This window comes from Castor canadensis, chromosome 4, assembly GCF_047511655.1.
Source record: "Castor canadensis chromosome 4, mCasCan1.hap1v2, whole genome shotgun sequence".
NCBI classification, from domain to species: domain Eukaryota; kingdom Metazoa; phylum Chordata; class Mammalia; order Rodentia; family Castoridae; genus Castor; species Castor canadensis.
The window spans coordinates 176,285,831-176,307,728 of NC_133389.1; the positions used below are offsets into that span (position 1 = coordinate 176,285,831).

The following is a 21,898-nucleotide window of genomic DNA, read 5'->3' on the forward strand; positions in this document are numbered from 1 at the left end:
AGGAAAACTGCCCAACAGAAGTAAACTACACAGTCTTCTTGAGTGCACAAAGAAAATTCTCCAGGATAGATCATAAGGCCACAAAACAAGTCTTAGGAAATTTAAGATTGATATCCTATCAGTTATGTCTTCTGATAGTAATGGTACAAAATTAGAAATGAAAAACAGGAGGAACTGTCAGACATGGTGGCACATGACTACAATTCCACCTCTGAGAGGCCAAGGAAAAGAGGATCAGGAGTTTGAGGCCAGCCTGGGCCACAATGGGACTCGGTCTTTGAAAAAACAAACAAACATAAAAACCCAAAACACAAAAGGAGTTATATAAAATTAACAACAACAAAAAAAGTGGAAATTAAGTAATACACTCTTGGTCCGACACGGTGGCTCACACCTGTACGTGGCCATTCAGGAGGCAGAGATCCAGAGGACTGTAATTTGAAACCAGCTGGGGAAAGGGGAGGAGAGTTAGCAAGACCCATCTTAAACAACAGGCTGGGAATGGTAGTGCACCTAGCAGCTACATGGGAGGCTTTAGGTTGGTGAATCAAGGTCCAGGCTAGCCATAGACAAAAAACACAAGACCCTTTTTAAAGCCAACATTGCCCTCATACCAAAGCCAGACACAGGCACTACAATAAACAAACAAAACACCTACAAAATAGTATCACTAAGGAACACACATACAAAAATCCTCACACAAAATACCTGTAAGCCATATTCAACAGTATATGATCAAGAGGGATTTATCGCTAGGATCCAAGGTTAACTGAACATACACAAATCAGTAAATCTGACTCACCACAGGACAAAAATCATATGATCAAATGAAAAAGAACTTAACAAAAGTCGACATCCTTTTATGATTAAAAAACAAACAAACAAAAAAAAACCTTTCAACAAATTTTGAATAGAAAGAATGTTTCCTAGGTACTCAGAAGGCAGAGATCAGGAGGATCATGTTTTCAAATGAAGCCAGGCAAACAATTCCTGAGACCCTATCTCGAATAAACCCATCACAAAAAAGGACTAGTGGAATGACTCAAGAGGTAAGAGCCCCTGCCTAGCAAGCATGAGGCCCTGAGTTCAAACCCCAGTGCCATTAAAAAAAAAAGATGTTCCCCAACACAACAAAGGCTAAATCCGACCAAAATACAGCTAACACATACTCAATGCGAAAATATCGAAGGTTCCCCCTACAGTTAGGAACTGGAAAGGTAGGGATGTCCACAATCACCACTTCTGTCCAGAGCAGTAAGGCAAGAAAGTCAACAAAATAGTGAAAGTCTCTATCTACTGATGACAGGATCTTAAACATAGGAAATGCTAAAGATTACTTTAAAAATCCATTAGAATTGAAACAAATTCAGCTGAGTTTTAAGAGGCAAAATCATCTTCAAAAATCACAGCATTTCTATATCCTAAAAAGGAAATGTCTGAAAAGAAAATCAGGAACACAACATCACTTAAATATCAAAAACAAAACAAAACAAAAACTTGGGAATAAATACAATCAAGAAGAAAGCTCCATATACTGAAAATATTAATAGAAGGAACAAAAGATGATATCCTATGTGTTCTTGGATTAATAGAATAGTGTCAAAAAAATGTCCACACTACTCAAAGTGATCTAAAGATCCTATGCAATCCTATAAAAATTCCAATGCCATCTTGACAGAAAAAACAAAATACTAAAGTGTGTGTGGAACCAGAAAAGACCTTGAGGAGCCAAAGAAATGTCAACCAAACAAACTGGAATTACGACATACCTGAATATCCAATTTTATCACAAAGCTACAGTAATTAAAACAGGATGGTACTGGCATAAAAGTATACATAAACAAAAGGTACAGGACAGAAACCCCAAAAACAACACGACGCATCTACAGTCAACTGATTCTCAACACAGATGCCAAGAAAAGGACAGTTTCTTCAATAAGTGGTGCTGGGAAAACTGGAAATCCCATACACAAAATAACAAAACTAGACAATCTTGTGCTATAATCAAAAATCAACTCAAAGTGGATCAACAACCTAAATGCATAAAATTATAAAATTACTCTAAGAAAACATATGGGAAATGTTCCACGACACTGTTCTGGACAGTGACTTCTTAGAGATGATATGCCACCACAATCCAAAACATGGATGCCAATACCAATAAACAAACATGACTGAATCAAGCTAAAATGTTTCTGCACATCAAAGAAAGCAGTAAGAGTTAAGAGAAGATCTAGGCATTGGGAGAAAAAAATATTTGCAATTCATGCATCAGTTTAAGGGTTAATATCGAAGAAGCTTGTAAGAACGACTGTATAAAAAGAAAACTATTTTTTAAATGGGCAAAACTTAAACATTTCTCAAAAGACATACAACTGGCTAAGTATATGAGAAAAAGCATTCACCATCTCTAATCAGGAAATACAAATTAAAACCAACCTCATACCTATTTTTAGATTTGCTAGTTTCCCAAAAAAGTGAAATATTTAAGTATTAGTAAGGATGGGGAGAAAAGGAAACCCTTATAAGACTGCTGGTGGGATTATAAATTAGTACAGTCACTTTGGAAACCAGTTATGGAGATCCCTCAAAAAACTAAAAATAGAATTACCATATCAAAATTGCTATACAGTCAGAAAAATTGACATCAGCTGTTGGCACACACATGTCCATTACAGTATTCAAAATAACCACAATGTAGAAACCACCTGAAGCATTCATGAACAGATGGACTTTTAAAATGTGGTAGATACACAAAACAGAATGCTATTTAGTCCGAAACTACCCCGAAAAAGAAATTCTTTCATTTGCAACAAGGGTAAACCTAAAAGGGCATTTTATTAAGTGAAATAAATCAGACACAGAGAAAAATATCTTATGATCTTACTTATATGTGGAATCTTTTAAAAAGCCACACTCAAGCTGGGCACTGGTGGCGCACTCAGGTAAATCCTGGCTACTTGGGAGGATGAAAACCGGGAGGACTGCAGTTTGAGGCCAGTATGGACAAATAGTTCATGAAATCCCATCTCCAAAATAATCAGAGCAAAATGGCCTGTAGGCGTAGCTCAAGTGGTACCTGCTTTGCAAGCATGAAGCCCTGACTTCAAACCCCAATCCCATACCCCCCCCACCCCCCAAAAAAAAGTCACTGTCATAAAAGTTGAGCTGGAAGCATGGCTCAACTGGTACAGTGCCTGCCTAGCAAGCACATGCGCCCTGAATTCAAACCCCAGTACTGCCCCCCCCCCCAAAAAAAAAAGAAAAAGAAAAAGAAAGTTGAGATGAAAATGGTGGTTACAGATAGGCATGGTGGCACATGTCTTTAATAACATCACGCAGGAAACTGAGGCAATAGCAAGTTCCAGGCTAGTCTAGGCTGCAGAGGAAACATGGTCTTTAAAAAAACAAAACAAAACAGTGATTACCAGCAGTGGGGTGTGAAGGGTAAGAGATGAAAAAAAGGGGGGATGTTAGCCAGTATGTTCAAAGTTCTGGGCACATAAACAGTAAGTCGTAGTGTTCTATTACATAGCATGGTACTAGTTAATAACACAGTGTATATTTCAAAACAACTAAAAGAGGATTTAAAATGTTCTCAACACAAAGAAACAGTAAATATTTAAGGTGACAGATATGTTAATTAGCTTGATTTTATCGCTCCACAATGTACACATACTGAAATATCACATTGTACCCCGGAAATATATGCTATTACCTGTCAAGAATAAAAAGTTCCTTCATGCTCCTTGGAATAATTTCCTCTACCTCATTTCAAGCCTGACAACCACAAATCTGCTTCCTGTTGAGATTTTGCTATTCCAGAATTTCACATAAACAGTCATGCAGTGTTTTGAGAATGAATTTGTTTTGTTGCACATATTTGTAGTCCATTCATTCCTATTGCTGACTGGTATTCCTATGTGGACATGCTACTATCTTTTTTACTCATTCTTGCTGTTAAAACTTAAAGAGGACCTAAAGAAGTGGGCCAGGGAACAAACAAAAGAGCAGAACACAAAGTTTTGTTCTGTTTCTTTCTTTTTTGGACAGGTGGGAGGAGTTGTGGAGGGGCATAGCACTGGGGTTTGAACAAGGCCTCATGCTTGCTAGGCAGGTGTTCTACCACTGAAGCCATTCTACCAGCCCTGTTTTATGTTGGGTTTTTTGAGATAGGGCCTCCCCAGCTCTTTGCCCAGGGTGGCTTCAAACTGTAATCCTCCTGATCTCTGCCTCCTGAGTAACTAGGATTACAGGCGCGAGCCCAGATGCAAAGTATTTTCAACTGATATCATAATCATACCATATTGTAAAACAAATGTTAAATTAATTGCCGTAACTCCAACTCAAACACTTTGTTTTCCAAAAGACTATTCACACAGTAAGAGCTGCTATGCATAATGCCCTGCAGCAGAAAACAGAGAACACTATTTACAACATCACCGAACCCAAGATGGAAAACACACCTTTGAGGGCTGGTAGAGTGACTCGAGTCTTACAGTGTGTGTCTACCAAGCATGATGCTCCCAGTTCAAACCCAAGTCACACACACCCTAGCTTTACATAGCTGCTCCTGAGCATGAGAACACCATGCATGTGGTAAAAATTGATTATTTGTAAGTTCTTAGCATATTTTAACAAAGTCAAATTCTTTTGATGAATACTTACTGCAAAAGTCTGGAACATTTTCAGATCAGAAACGGCATACACTCTTGGAAAAGTCTGAGATGAAGCAGCTTGGTAGATCACTTTTCTAGAAGATGAAGATAACCTTCATCTATGCTGATGATGCTTTTCAAATACCATCCTCACAACTGTACACTAGATGACTGGAGTTTTTCAAAACAATTTTTATATATAAGGTGATGACAATTCCTAGTTTTTAGATGTAAAAATATTAACTGAATTGCTTAAGGTACACAATCCAACTAACTGTGTAATTCCAAAGTTTATTTTGAAGCAGAACAGAAACTAACACCTTTAATATACTTCTAATGATGTGCTAAAACTTTTGCCTTACTGGTTCAAACAAATATTTTACAACTATCCATAAACAAATACAGTATTTTTTAGAGATGTGCTTCCTTGCACTCTACTGGTCAAGCAATATGTCTTTCAATGCAAGAGGTAACAGAGTAAGTGTCAACCTACAACCTACTGAAACCCATGTGCAAGGGTGTGCACACACAAGCTTCTTTCCCAGGCTCTGTAATGCAGCAAAACCACATTTCTTATTTTTATGATGCCACTATGAAAAGCAACAGAGTATCACTGGTCAGATCCACACATTCTTACCCACAAAGTCTTCATGTAGTCAAATCAGGAATAAACAGTGACAGACTACTTTTCTCAAAGCTCTTGACCTTACTATATTGGTACAAGCACTTCCCCCTATGATCCTTATTCTTTTGAATAAAGGTAAGAGAGCGCTGAGTAAAAGTTCTCATTTGTTCTATAACACAGACATGTATTTTAATAACATGTTTTATTAACAAACACTATTTAAAAGGTCATGGCTTCATCTTTTTAAAAAATTAGTCCTTTTGCAAGGGTAGCTTTTGAAACTTTAAGTATTCAAACATAAAATGTAGGCCTGAATTTTTCTGGTTTGACATTTTAAATCATCAGACTAAGTTAACAACAACCTTAGATTTACTTGCTAGATGCTTACTTGTATAAAAATAACTAACATGCTTTTGGGTGCGTTATAACTTTATGGTTGATCTTTCTTTTCTACTTGAAATTTTAAAAAGTATTTTTTAAACAATTGTGAAACGGTTCCCCTTTTTGTAATTTTGCAGGAAAAGCCAGCACTAGTAATGTGTGTGCCTACTTAAGCAAAAATGTCTGATACAGAACACTACGACTGCAATGTTAAGATTTATACTCTGAATTTTAAGCTACTTAAAAAATAGCAATAGAGTGAGGCCCTGAATTCAAACTCAAGCGCCTACCCCCAAAATGCAATATACAATTTTCACAGCTATGTTTCTTTCTGCTTTCTATTGTTATACCATGTTTGTTAAAGCCATGTTAATCTTCTGTGTAATATACACACTCATCAGACCTATCACAGTTCTACAATGGAAATTACATTAGGAATACAAGAAGTACTTTCCAGTTTCTTGAGCAGACATCTATGTAAATCTATTTGATAAGGCTGTTTGAAAAATCAATTAGGGACAGGAGTGAGAGAGGCTGATTTAAGATCTTTTTCAGTCAATAATTACTTCATTCAAATGTGTTTTTATTTTCAACGTAATATATTCATTTTAATATGTCAATGAAAGACAATTAAGTAGACACGTACTGTTGAAACGCCTAGCAATCCTTTTTCTGAATATCTTTTTGTTTTTGTAGTTTTCCATGGAGCCATGTGTTACTGATGAAAAGCTATTAGAGAGTACTCCTGCTACAGATGCTCCTTAACTTATGATGGGATTATGTCCTGATAAATTTGTATGTTGAAAACTCATCATAAGTTAATAATATATTTAATACATTTAGTCAACCAAACAAAATAGCTTAGTCTAGACTACCTTAAACATGGTCACTTGTATTGGCCCACAGTTCAAAATAATTTTATGCAAAGTATATTAAATTTTTAAAGTATTTGAGTATCTCATGTAGTTTATTAGATACTGGGCTGAAAATTAAAAACAGAATTAACGTACAGGGGCACTTTCATACCACCATAAAGTTGAAAAACTGTAACGTGAACTATGTAAGTCAGGGAACATCCATTTATGGGTGGAACTCAGACTGAATAAACTATTCCCATACTCTCCAATTACCACCACTCCACCACCATCCCCTCCACCACAGTATTCATTCAAGAACAGGTATATGACCCAGACTTCCTTACAGGCTGACAGATGAATGACTGGATAGTCGATCTGGTGAGCTGGAATGAGAGATACAGGAAAAGTGGGCAAAAGTCACAAAGTCTACGACTGCTCAGGCCATCTTCATTTGACCCCTAAGTCCATCTAAGCCTGAGCTCTTGGAACCATCCAAACCTGAAGCTATCCAATCTCCTCATTTTAACAGTCAGTGATGTGAGCTGAATTCCTTTTCCAAATGTGTTGAATGTCCATCATCTATATCCCAAAAACTTTGATTATAAATCATTACTATATTGAAATTCTGTGCCTAGAACAGGTGACAATAAATAGCAACCTGTGGGCCAAATTCAGCTGGCAGTCTGTTTTTATGTAATCATAAGCTAAGAATGGTTTGTAGACTTTTAGAAAGCTGTAATAAAAGAAGAATATATGACAAAGACTGTATGGTCAGCAAAGCCTAAAATATTTACTATATGGTCCTTTGCAGAAAACATTCCTTGAGCTAAACTTTGAAAATAGAGAGGGAAGAACAGTATGCCATTTCTGATCTTCTGAAAATGTTTCATCTTTTGGAAGAATTAAATAAAGAATGCCATTGGTATTCTCATGGGGACTGAACTGAACCTATAAATTGCTTTGGATTGTATGGACATTAACAATATTAGTGTGTCTAATCTATGCTTTACAGTTTTAATCCTAGAGATCATTCACTTCCTTAGAATATTAGAGCACAGCAGGAATCTTGCTTAAGCCTCTATATAATAGAGAATTTTGACTCTGAAAAACTGAGCTCAATAAAGAAAATTCTTTATTCTAGGTACATTTTCAGTAAGTAGCACTTCGTTTCTTCAGTCATTGGGCATGCACACATAGGACACTAGGCAATGGAATCATAGGAGTGTGGCATAACCTGAATATTGTGTGATTACCTTCAAGTTTATACATCTTTATTAGTGGTTAAACTTTGGGTAAAATAAATTCACAGACTGGAAAGCAATCTATTACATACAAAGGGATCACAAATTTTTATTTTAAAATCTCTCAATAATAAAAGACAGATTTTGTGAATAACAAACTAATATCCCAAATGCAATTTTCTAAACCAACTTTGCATTTCTTAGTCAATGCAGAGCCATTTCATGATATAAATTCACAACATGAATTAAGAATATCACAAATGTGCAAAAATACTGCTCTAAGAATTTCTATAAGGAGAAACTGGAAAGAAGCTAAATGTCCAAAACAGAGAATGATTAAATAAACAGTACAGAAAGACAAACTGTAGGAACATGACTGTTAATGAGACTAAATAAACTGGACTACTGCACCACCAATGAGAAGGTAAATGTATACATTTCTGTGGACAATTTCAAGTTTCATTATTTCAAAGGAATACCATCAGTGAACAAAGAAAACGTACGATGCAAACTGTAATGCTATAACTAATTTAATGGTTTAAAAGAACATGAAAATTCCAATTAGTAGGGAATGGCCTAGACTATATGTAACCACTAAAAATCACACAGGTTATAGGCATGGAGACGTAGCTCACTGGTAGAACACTAGCCCAGCCTGTGCAGGACCCTAGGTTCAATCCGCAATACAACACACACGCAGAGAGGGAAAAAGTCTGTGTTTTAGCAAATAATTTCTTCACACCTAAAACACCAGATACTACCTCATTCTACAATTGTGAAGGTGAATTTTAATGTTTTAATTTGATGAAGATGCAACTAAAAGTGTGTATTATAGAATGAGGCACAGAACAAGCACTGAAAAAACAATGCCTACTGCCACATATAGCCAATAATGTACCTTTGAAAAGATTCCATTTACTCCTATGCCCTCATGAAATACCACTAAAATAGCTTTAAAAGAATCTGAGGGCAGGGGGGCGAGGTGGCCCAAACAATGTATACACATGAGTAAATGTAAAAGCGATAAAATAAATTTTTAAAAAGAATCTGAGACATAAATCCAGAAGGATGGGAAGAATGGAAAAGACTATAATCACAACACAACTTTACAAGGTGAAAAACACCAGAATGCTGAATGTAGAAAACTGAGGTAAGTACCAATTAGACTGAAGCTCCAGAGACCCTAAAGGGCTCAGGAGCTGATGGTACCAGGTACCTCTTGTGCAATTTTGGGGTTAAAACTAGGGATTAATTGATAGGGTGTTTATGAAGCAATCACACACCCAGATACCCTCCCCCACTTACACAGCTGGGCAACTGTTCCTCTCTTGACCCAGCAAAACACAGGACCATTATTCCTTACAAAATGTAAAATACAGAAATTCTCAAGTACATAGTTGCAAACAGGTGGACCATACCAAAAATGCAGAGGAAGGGAAGGGAATTAAATGCCAATAGACTTACTGGATGACATATACTAAACCTCCTTCCCAGGACTCTTTTCAGCTCAGCGTCTGCCCCCTCCCACCGCCCCCCGCAACAAGGCCTTCACTTTGACATAGGAGTTTGAAGGAATCTTGCATGGGGAATTTTACCAAAGGAAAACTATCTAAAATTAATAATAAAGGTGGTTTCACAACAAAACAGCCCAACCATGTCACTAGACAGTGAATCTCAGCCAAATCTCACTTATGTGCTCAGAACATACAAATTAGATTTTTGATCTCCTTAGAAAAATTCCTAGTTTGAAACATGAAACATATTAAATGACCCCCTTCCCAAATTATGTGATAGAGACTATGCAAACAAAGAAAACAATGTCCTCAAAAAAAAAAAAAAAGCATCTAAAAATCAAATACAGGATTCTCTTTTTAGAAAGAAGGACAAACAAAATAACCCTTTGAAAATTAAACAAGATTGGGGGAAAAGGAAAAAAATCAATAGAAAGGTTGGAAGATGAAGCTGAAGAAACACTAGAAATAAAAAAGGAAAGCAAGGGAAAGAGAGAAGATTAGGAGTATCCAGGAAAACAATCACCCAAATAGCAGGAAATCCAGAAATAAAAAAGAAACAAGGGTTGGGTGACTGAATTACAGTCCTGGTTTGCCTGGGAATGTCCTGGTTTTAGGTCTGAAAGTCCTTAAACTTGGGGAATGCCCCAGACCCAGGGAAACCAGAACAGTTGGTTCCCCTACAAGAAATGGAAACAACCCCACAACAATGTGTAACATCATATTTCTAAATATTAAAGGGTAAAACCTCAAGCTTCCATAAAAACAAGTTACACAAGTCAGAAATAGGAATGAATTGATGAATTCATTGAATTGAAATGAATTCAAATGAATTGAAATAGGTTCCAATACTGAAAACTAGAAGATATTGTAGTTCTTCAAAATTCTAATGGAAAAGCTGAGTGCCAGAGACTCATGCCTGTAATCCTACCTAGCTACTCAGGAGGCAGAGCTCAGGAGGATCAAACTCAACCCAGGCAAATAATTTCCAAAATAAATACCAACACAAAACAGGGCTGGAGGGGTGACTCAAGTACAGTGCCTGCCTAGCAAGCATGAGGCCCTGAGTTCAAACCCCAGTACAACCCCTTCCCCCCCAAAAAAAACCCTGAAGGAAAATAGTAATTCCCAATCCAGAACTCTGTATTCAACCAATCTGTCAAACATGTACCAAGATGGTATAATCAGACATTCAGAACTTTTAAAAATAGCTAGGGGTGGTGACACATGCCTGTAACCCAGCACTTGGGAGGCTAAGACAGAAAGAGCTCAGATTTAAACCCAGCCTGGGAAACACAGCAAGACTCTGTCTCAAAAAAAAAAAAAAAAAAAGATTGGGGGGCGGGTAAGGAGTGGACAGAGAGGAAACTGAAAAGAAACTACTAAAGGTTAAAAGAAAAAAGAAAAAAGAAAAAAAGTAGCATAACCATCCAGAAGCTGCATGTCTTTAGAAGATAAAATAGACGCATGTAGATAGCTTGAAAAATTATTTAGACAATTAGTAAGACTATGGAATTGAGGAAATGCTGTATTCATAGAAAAAAAAACAAAAAATCATTACGGGAAAAAAGTGTGATTAAAAAAAGAAAATATTCCTACATGGCTCAGCGTAGATAACATTTATTTTATGTATTCATGGTAATATAAATGGTATGTACTGCTTATGACTAGGAAATGGGAAGTGATGTGTTCAGTGAGCACAAGGGTCAGGTTAGGTTAGAATGCAAAATTCTCATTTTCCATAAGGAGAATGAAATAGAACAATCAAGCTGGAAAAAAAATTACACACATCGACAATGGGCATAAAAAGCACATAAATTAGAGGTCGAAGTAAATACAAAACTATGGGAAAGGGCAATGTGACAAGACATGATGTTGGGCTTTTTGCCATTGTGTATGTGTGTACTTTGTTTCAAGATAGATAGCCTAGACTGTCTCAAACCTGCAATCCTGCTTTAGCCTTCCAAGTGCTAAAGAGCCACCAGGCTCTTAACTTCCATTTAAAAAACTTATATAACTGACTATAAACTGATCTTAAGTACGGATAAATATAAAGAGAAAAATCTGGACAAGAGACACACCAAATAAAAGTGTTCTATATTATAAAGAAGCAGCCTTTGGTGTCTATAATGATACTGTTGCCTAGGAAGTTTAAGACCCCAGATTCAGTCCCTACTACCATATGCATAATAAAATATGATTTTGTGGTTTTTTTTATTTTTTAGTAACAACCATTTTAGGATCAGAAGTATCAAGACTATTACTGAATACAAAGGCAAGAACATGTAAGAGCAATTTTAAATAACATGTAAGTTTAATAAAATGAAATTTGGTGGGCTGGGGGTGTGGCTAAAGCAATAGAGCACCTGCCTGGCAATAACAAGGCTCTGAGTTATACCAGAACTACCAAAAAAATTAAGAAGAAAAAAATTTGGCGAGGTTAATTCTGATTCTGACTTAATATACACAAATATGTGTTCTCATTTATAATTCACTCTTAATTTAATGAATTTGTTAAAGCTTCAAAATTTTTCTTTGCTAGTAATTTTTCAAAGTGGTTACATATAATTAAACTATTAAAGTGCTAACTTATTTTAACAGTTGCCTTGTAATATAGAGAACTCTTGACACTCAAACCTTTCCTTTTAAGCTACCTGCCAAATAAACACCTCCTAAAGTTCAAAGACAAAACTTTTTCAACTCGATATGGATGATCCTTGATGAAAACCAAGAATCTCTTTTTCCCCCCTTTTTTTGTTTATTCGTATGTGCATACAATGTTTGGCCATTTCTCCCCCCTACTCCCCCACCCCCTCGCTTCCAGGCAAAAGAAAACCAAGAACCTAATATCTAAATTTCTCTCTTGCTCAACTCATTCTTATTTGGTCCCTCAATGCTAAAGATAAAGTTGCAAAGTAACATATTTAAGACTGAAAGAAAGAGTCCTAATCCAAGCTGAATTATCTTCCCAGAATTTGGAATCTGCCTGATTTCTTATCTACTTCTAATAATGGTCACAGGCTATATGCATGTCACCAAGAGAGTATGAAACCTGAGATGGGAATAAGCTGCTAGCTACTAAAATGTTAATTCATACTGTGTACATGAAGTCCACTTTAGATAATGGAGATTAGACTAGAACTATAAATAGTCACATCAAACTGTAAATGTAATACCTTTAAATTTTTCTGTTTCTAATTATGCAGATTTTGATTAACTATTTTTTATTCTATCATGTACTTTTCACTTTTAAATTACTAAATTTTTCTTTTAATTAGCTTATTTTAGGTTGGGTATAGTGGCTCAAGCCTGTAATCCCAGCTACTCAGGGGGTAAAGACTGGAGGGGGGGTGGACAGCAGGTGGGGAAGCAGGGAGGCTTCAGGACAAATGGCTAGACATGACTATCATCCCAGCTACTACATGGGGAAGCACAAACAGGAGATCATGGTCCAGGCCGGCCCCAGAAAAATACAAGATCCTTTCACAAAAGTAACCAACGCGAAAGGCACCAGTAGAGTGGCTCAAGCAGTAGAGGGTCTACCTAAGAAGTGCCAGGCCCTGAGTTCAGCCCAGTGTTAATAAATAAACAAACAGGTAAACGGGTCAATAAAGAAGCAAGCTAGCCAAAAGAGGATTAGCAAAATACACTGGCAAGCCAAATTATGAAATTATTTAACGCAGTATGTCAAGAAATAAAATAGCTTAAAACCATCCTAATCATTATACTGTCTTACCAGTTTTACATTGATGTCAAACAAATTTTCAGAATTTTCTTTTACTGATATGGCTCACAGACAGCTCTAATAACTTCCTAGTGCATACGAAAAATGACCACATAACCCTCTCTTTTTTCACCTTTCTACCAAGTGATACAGGATGACCTCTCCTAGAGCTCTTTTAGTCACTCTGCAGCTGGTGAGCAGCAATGATTCAGGAATCCTATCACTAAAGCAGTTGTTTCACTAGTGCTCTTGCTACCCTGGTTCCTCATCGGGAACTTGGTCATTGCTGTTGGACAGTTGCTGAAGCAGTACTGGCTTCCCTAGATAGTAACAGATAGTCAAATAAGTCTGCAAAACACTGGATTAAGCAAAAGTTACAGAAAACTGTTGGAAAGTCATGAAGTATGTCAATGCACAACCTCAATCTCCTTGAATAATATTTCACCAAGAACAACAGTTTTCCATAAAGCATCTTGAAGATACCAGTATTTCTACAATTTCAACAAAATTTTTTTTCCCTTTACTATGAACATCTTCTATTCACCAACCATGTCTTAGAATAAGCCTTTACCTGAGGAAACATATGACATTTGATTAACAGATTCACTGAATCTTAAAGTTGGAAGAAAACAAACACCCAGAAAAAAATAATCTACCCAATTCGAAATATTTTTGTAATCTCACAAAAGTAGCCTACTCCATTTTTTTAAACTAACATTTTTCCAAATTTATCCTAATCAGAAATCTGCTTGTCAACCTATCCCCTAGTTAACCTAAATTTGCCCTTTAATGTTAACAAGCAAAAAAAACCTGGATGTATACAAAAGGCTTCAAATATATGACTCTAACTCTGAATACACCACTATAAATTGATGTATTACATGGTACTTTAATTTTACAAAGTTGTTCATACATTTATTCTCTTATTTTTTGGTTGACAATGACTTATTTTGTAAGTAAGATTTGGGATAAATTTAGCATTGTAAGTATAGTTGAATTATTTGTTCAACTTCACAAAACTAGCACAAGATAACAGAACTTTAAATCTAAGTCTTCTTAATCTAAAATTAACTACCTTAAACTGATCAACAGTTAGGATTCATGGGTCCTTCATTCTCAACTTTGTGATCAGTATGTTTTCTGCCTTAAAGACATTCAACTTCAGTTGTGTATTCTAAATTTTGTGATGCCCATGTACTAAGTACATGTTAAGTCGCTGCACATTCTTCAAATAGCTATTATGTGCATTTTACAATAAAAATGTTACAAACATTCCCGTGATCACCACACCTGGTAAGATGGCAGACATAGGTTTTAAATCCAAAAGATGGGCTCTAGGTTAAGAATTCTCTACCTTTACAATTATTTTTAAATCCAGACATCACTATAAAAACTCAGTTTGCCTTTATATCCTTAAATAAAATTATCTGGCAAGCCTCTGGTGTCTTACACAATCATTTTCCCGAAGGTACACATTTTATCATGCCTAAGATGCACCCTATCTGACTCCAAGAATCCTTTTCAGACTTAGCTCTCCCCATCTGCTCACTCCTGTGCATTTTATACTCGTGACCAACTTCTAAATGGCCTGAGTTTGACTCCGGGCTCTATCAACTTGACCAACTGTCCTTTTCAGATCTATAAGCTGGGAGTAGTAATACTTGCCATACAAAGCTAATGATGGTGATCCACATAACGTATTCAGAACAACTGTCAAGGACGTTCAAGTGCAATGAACATTTGCTGTTATTTTTTGTGAGATTTTTCACTTATTTGTAAAGAAGCGAATCTATGGTGAGTGGTGTAATAGGAATCCTGGGACATGCAAAGTACTCATCCCTAAAGACCAGGCCATGTGGCACTACAGGTACAGTGGTGAACACAGCTGCCTCCTAAAATTAATCAACACCAGCAAAGAATCAAAATCCCCTTTCCTCTGTAGATTCAAATGACCCAATCATTTTCTAACAGTAAAACACAAGCTCTAACATAGATTAAGAAAAAAAAAAAAAAAGTTAAAAAGTAAGTGCATGAGAAAGCAAGGGGTTCAAAGTCACAATACATTCCTGTTTCTTCCACTTACAAAATGTTACTCCGGGGAGTTATTTCACCTGTTTAGAATACATTTTTCCAAATAGCTATACTAAAGCACTACCATTTTGAAAAGAACACTGACTATGTATGCAAAACACATGGCACTTTCTAGCTGCTAAGCAAATGCTGGTTCCTTCTCTTATTCCAGCAGCTAGGCTATAATTAAGAGATTAGAATTACAGTGGCAATGAGACTGGAAATGCGATATAGTAACAGCAGAATACACAGATTCTGTGAAGTGAAGAAAACTATGAAATGACTTTTTGATTTTGTGTTTTGGGACTTTTTTTCTTTTTGACAGTACTGAGAGTTAAACTCGGGCACTCTACCAATTAAGCCACACTTCCAGCCCATGAAATGAGTTATAAAATACTAAATGAATTTGTGACCATGTGTAGAGTAGGTTTAATAAAATCATCTGGACTGGTTTGTTCATGGTTCAGCGATACTGCCAGAAATCTTGATGTCTCCTGAGTGAGAGTTCCCTCACAACCAAGGAAGCCACATTAATCAGCCACTGGTAGGACCAGGTATTCTTTTAAAAGTCAGCCTATCAGAAAAGCTGATCTCCAAAGATGAGTTAAGGCCATAACACTCAAGTACCATCTGCTGTCCCCTGGTCCCAGAACTATCCTAGAAATAAGACCTGAATGGCATGAGCGCTTTAAGTGAAGGAGTGAATCCCCTAGAATTCAATGTAAACTCAATGCAATCCACTAGCAAAGGGGTTTACATCCCAACTAAATAGATACACCCACATGGAGATACACACATGCTTCTACTGCACTTAAAAGCAAAGAGGGGAGAAAGTGTTTAAGAGCTGACAAAAATAACTTCAATTGTCAAGAAACCTTTGCGGGACAGAGGGTTGTACTTTTTTTACTCTGGCCTTTTATTTTCTTTTAACTTCAAAATACCAATGTAGAAAGTAGTAACCCATTTCCAGTACCTTTAAACTGAAACGTTTTAATACACATGTGCTACATATTCAATGTAACAAATGGGACAAAGTTCTACAAGTTCAAACTAAAAGATGTTACTTTGGTAACAACCCTAAGATATGTGTTAAAAGATTTTTATATAATGTCCATTTGTATTCTTCTCAACAGTTAACTACCGTTGAATCAACCAAAGTAGTTATAGATGGTAGTGTTAAATTAAACAGAGCTTAAATCTGATTCAGTATTTTGACAAGAATGCTAGTAGACACTATTTAAAAATCCTGTAATAATAAAATGTTCTAGCTTTATCAAAATGTCCATCTAAAACCACTCCAAAGGAAAGACAGTCAAAAAAAAAATTTTCCTGGGCTGATGGAGTGCCTCAAGGGGTAGAGCACCTGCCTAGCAAATGTGAGGCCCTGAGTTCAAACCCCAATACTGCCAAGGTAAAATAAAAAACTTCCTGTGCCAGGCATGGTGGCATACTCCCTTAATCCCAGCACTCAGGAGGCCAAGGCAGGAGGATCCAGAGTTTGAGGCCAGCTGCTTGGGGCTATATAGCAAGACCCTGTCTCAAAAGACCAAACAAACAAACAAACAAAGCTTCCTTATTCTATTTCCTCATTTTTGGATTTCTTAAAACAGAATACTTCAGCTAACGGTATTATCAATTTCCATATATTGTTATATACAAATTCAGTAATAAATCTAAGACCGAGTCAAGACTAAAAAAATAAAACTCGAAAGCATAATTTACTTTGACCAACCAAGAGATTTTCTTTAACTACAGAAAAAGGTCTTTCCAGAAACTTACTTGCTAATTTGGCCTGTAATCCAGAAGGTCCAGGTTTTGATGTCTCTGACTTAGAAGACCCTGGAAGAGACAGTTTTGTTTTAGGAAGGCTAACTTTAGGGCTGAAACGAGCAGCCCAATCAAATTTTGAAGAGCCACCAGTTTTACTCTGTTCCTTTTCCCTGCTACTTCTTCTGGGACTGGGACTGGATGCCGAACGGGAACGCCTGGCCTTGTTCTGGTCTTTTCCTTGTTTCACCCTGGCACCTGGTGGTACAGTGGAAGAGGCCGAGGCAACAGCAGAAGATGAGGAAGAAGTTGAGGCAGCAGAGGAAGAATCAGTGATGGTGCTACACCCAGCTTTGGCTGAGGTGGCAGATTTTGAAGCCAGCTTGGTAGGTTTTGCAGATCTCTCTTCAGCACCAGTTGATTCGGACCCAGAACCACTCTTTACACAAGAACTCTCTGTCCTCTTTCTTTTCTGACTCCGTGAACTACCAGTGGCCCCACTCTTTCTGGTATAAACCTTGCTTGTTGATGGTGATTGTGCAGATTTCAGTTGTTGCTCCTGGTCTAAGTGTCTCTTCTTTGACTTACTATGTGGCTTATTTGTTTCTGAGGGAGACTCAATATGCTGAAGTGCTTTGGGTTTTTTTGCAGAGCTAGGAGAACTGGTCCTGTTATAGTCTGGACTAGCACTGCGTTTCACTCCTCGAGAATTGTCTTTCTTAGGCACCTGCCCCGTTTTTTGCCTTCCTGAAGTATTGGCTCTGTCTGGATCCTCTGATTGTGGAACTGTGACAGCAGATGACGAACTGCAGCTTCTAAGAGGTTAGATAAGAAAACAGTTAGCAGCAGCCTGTCATAAGTAAACCTGGCATGTAATACTCATTTCCTAACTTCTTAAATGTCTGCAAATAAGCACTTGGAGAAAAAAAAAAGGAGGGGAAGGCAAAAATTTTCCTGGTAAGTCCATTATTTAAAAAACAGAGGTTTCAAATAGCTCAAATGTGGAAGGAAAAAAAATGAAAGTGTTATTTTGTTTGCATGGTAAATAATTGATTGGTACGTAAGAGTATTCTTTAGCACGAGATTACTGACTCTAACACTCTTAACCGCAAAACAAAGAGTTAAGATTATAAGAAAAAGAATGCTTAGTGGCTCACAACCAGTAAAAACTAGAATACTGATAGTCTGTTCACAATGAATTTGACAAACTGCTTTGTCAAAGCTTAGAAGAAATGAGCATTAATATATGTACTTTTAAAAAGATAAGAAATTATCCTGTGACACTACGAAATTCTTCACAGTAACATTACTTTCCAAAAACGCCTACCAATTAGATCTTATTAATCACTGACCTGAACCATGGCTCTAACAACAGTAATTGAAGAAAATGGTTAGTGGCATTTTTAGATGCCACCTATAATGGTTGTCTAGAGAGCATACTGCACTGATATCACTGCCAAGGTGATAAATTATTAACCCTGAAAGGTATACTCAGAAAATAATGAAAATGTGTCATAATGTTTTGGGATAACCTGGTAAGCTTTAGTATTATGCAATGACTGGAAAGCAAGTGTCTTGAAAATGTATAAGCAATGTGAAAATTTACCTTTTAGAAAGGTGTCCCCTTGTCAGTTCAGAAGTAGTATTAGACTGCAATTTGGGTGCCTTAGAATTAGATTTTCTATTCTCAGGAGGGCTATATCCCTTATGTTTTGCCTGCCCTAAATGTGACCTGTCAGCAGAAAATCAAAACAGAAATCTATCAGGACACTGAGTTGCAAAATACAATATTGAAAATGAAATATTTTTACATTTTAAAAAAGCCTCCCAATTCTTCATTGACCTACTCTTCTTCCAAATATTCGTAAAAGTATTCTACCAAACAATCTGACCAAAGAAACTGCTTCTTCGAAGCAACCCCCTCCACAAATGATGGTTAATATTTCTTAGTATTATCAGTTGTCATCGCTACATGTTATATTTTGGCTACTTAAGAAATAACGAACTTTTCAGCAATTTTGCTACGGACATCAAATATACGACATTTTCATTTTTAAAAATCCAGACTTTAGAGCTGAACATTACTTTTAATAGACAATAAATGCTACTGCCCAGAGGGAAGGCTATAGATAATAATGTACTGTATTTTTCAAAAATATAGTTTAAATATTTTTACTATAAAGGATAAGTAATGATATGTTAACCTGATTTGAATATTATACAATGTGTACATGTATCAAAATATCACATAGTACCTCATAAACTTGTGCAATTCTTACCAGTTAAAATAAATTTAAACTTATAATCTAAAAAAATTTTAATAGGCAATGTGACTGTGATGGCTTTTAAAAGTTTATAGAAAAGGCAATTTGTAATTCACATGATGATAATTTAGGTTAAGAACATAAATGAAGAGGCAAATGAACCAATTTTCAAACTGATTTCACAAAGAAAATCATCAGAAGCACAAATAATAAGCATACACAAAATCAAGATAGTTGTGTGTTAAGATCTTAAAGTGCCAAACACAAAACACACACACACACACACACACACACACACACACACAGTCCTACAACGATACTTATAGAATTACCACAGAATATTCAGAACACATTCAAAGCATCCATCATTGATATGGCTACATTTATAATAAGTCAAAACTTTATGCCAGGACTGTTCTAAAAATTAGTTTGAAAGACGTTTTTCAACAATTGTTGAAATTGTTTTTTCAACTTTTTTTGTTTTAAGCCTCAAGGAAGGGCTAAATAAGGTATACATGAGAAAAAGGAAGCATGTATTAATATATATTCAGAAAAGCTGATGTTGTCCATGAGACATTAAAAAATATTAATGAGAACTGAGAACAAAACTTTATTAATACCCAAGACTTTTTATTTAATGTCACTTAAAAATTTAAACATTAAATTTAAAAATGTTTTAAATTCTGACTGAGAGTGTCACACAGTGGAATAGCCTGTGCTTTTTGCGTGAGCGAAGCCCTGGGTTTGATCTTCAGCATCAAATTTTAACTTTTAAAATTACTCCAGTTATTTAAACAGAGAGGTATGATGTTCTGTTTCCAGGGAACCACATTTAATAACCAAGGAATAATGAGTATATTCAGGTTCTTTACATTCTCGTTTTTACAAGGAATTACAATTTTAAAAATCCTGTTGAAGAAAAATTATCAATTCAAATAATATTTAAAACACTCCAAGGTCAATCTTTAAAAAATATTGTTACATATCCCCACTATATCACAAGATTACTCTTGATTTTCATCAGAAACTAATCCACATCTACCTGTCGCTCCTACTATAGAAGCAGCAGTTATTTTTTTTTTTTAACTCAGATTATTCTTTGTTTTAAAACACATCTATCTCTTGTTTGTTGAAGTGTTGGAAAATGAACTCAGGGCCACATCTAAATTCATATCTACCTAAATCTACTGCATTTATAATGACTTTACTGACACCCACAAGTAAAGAATTTAGCAGGTAAGCTCTCAGTATCAGGTCACAAAAAAGCAAATAGTATTCAGTCATCTCAGAAAAATGAAGTTTATGAAACAGGCTTAAATCCAACAATGCTCACTCACAATGGTCATACCCAAAATGACTTATAATATGATGTACTCACTGAAGATTGATATTATAAAAATATACTTATTATTGTTTAGTTGTATCAAAGCATTGATCACTATTACTATCCTTCTGCCTGCCTACTTGTTTAACAAAGGACAATACTATGTCATAAAAACAGATGTAGACAATATATAAACAAATGAGCATAGCTATGAAGCAATCAAATTTTTATTTACAAAACCAGGCAGTAAGCCAGACTCGACCCATGGGCTGTAGTTTTCCAATCCTGTCTTAGCACAAGGAACAGACAACCAGATGGTACCATGAAGTGACAATATGGGGCCTCTCAAAGTTGGGCTCTATTTTATCATATCCATTTATAAATTATTAATGCTCAGAATATTGCAAAGTAAATGGCCATAAAATAATGATGTCCAATGCAGAATAGCCAAGTAAAATATCCAAGTACTTGAGCTAAAGAAGCCTCCGTATGTCATTTCACCATCTCCCTCATTTATCAAACCTGGATTGCTCAACATTAATGTTTATTAGAAAGCATCATATTCACTACAAACGTGAGCACTAGAATAAGGCCATCTGTTAAGTCAAGCACAGGGATTCAAGTGAGTGAGTGAGTGTGTGTGTGTTGGTGGGGGGGGGGGGAAGATAGAGAGAGATCAGAAACTTCTGCAACATATGATTGCTGCTAGAAAAAAACCTCATGCTCCATAAAATCACCCCAAAAAAATAGCAACAGGACTAATGGTAGAAATAAGACTGGACATAGAGCCATCAAACCTGTTATTTTGTAATGAGATTCCAAACAAAAACATCATTGACTTTAAAATAAAATTAAATCTCTGGCTGGGGGGGTAGATGCGGGGCGGGGGGCGGGGGGGGGGCATAGCTCAGGGGAAGAGCAGTTACCTCGTACGCTCAAGGCCCTGGGTTTTATCTCTAACACTGCAAAATAAGTTTTTACTTATCCTTCTTAGGATGAAATCTCCACTAAGATTTAGAACAGTTACCAGTCAATACTCCCTTTGGAGTTTTATCAACGTACTTCTCTTTTAAGTGTACATGTTTGCAGACATTTTAAGACAAGTTTCAACAAAATTAAAAATACAATTCTCAGGTAGAGAATTTTTTTTTTTTTGGGCCATCTTCTTTATAAACATGGAGCACATGGCTTTGAGATTCTAGACAGGGTTTTTGACAGTGTAAAGCACAGTGGTTCTGGGAGCTCCCAGAATAGCTAAGACATACACTAAACTATATCATTCCTGCAAGATTTGCAGAGCTTTTGTAAAGTCTTCATATATTACTGAATCTACCTCTGTAATTGAAACGTCTTTCCTCATTTTAGTTTACATATTAACACTGTTGAGAAAACTGCCTATGAACCAACACTACTTCCACATTAAACTGACATCATTTCCTTATTTACTAAGTATATAGTTGCAACAAAACAAGGTAT

General features: G+C 36.2%; 1 protein-coding gene across 17 annotated transcripts in view; it reads right to left on the bottom strand.

The window, feature by feature from the left end:
• Positions 1-21,898, bottom strand: part of Trip12 (thyroid hormone receptor interactor 12) — a 144,052-nt gene that overhangs the window by 70,716 nt on the left and 51,438 nt on the right. For 10 of the 17 annotated variants that reach the window (XM_074071922.1, XM_074071923.1, XM_074071929.1 and 7 more), the window contains exons 3-4: positions 18,441-18,566; positions 16,847-17,649 (exon numbers count right to left, since the gene is read on the bottom strand). In XM_074071922.1, coding sequence (XP_073928023.1) covers positions 16,847-17,649; positions 18,441-18,566 — 929 coding nt within the window. The remainder of the gene's footprint in view (positions 1-16,846; positions 17,650-18,440; positions 18,567-21,898) is intronic. The other 7 variants (XM_074071935.1, XM_074071936.1, XM_074071934.1 and 4 more) reach the window with 2 other exon arrangements.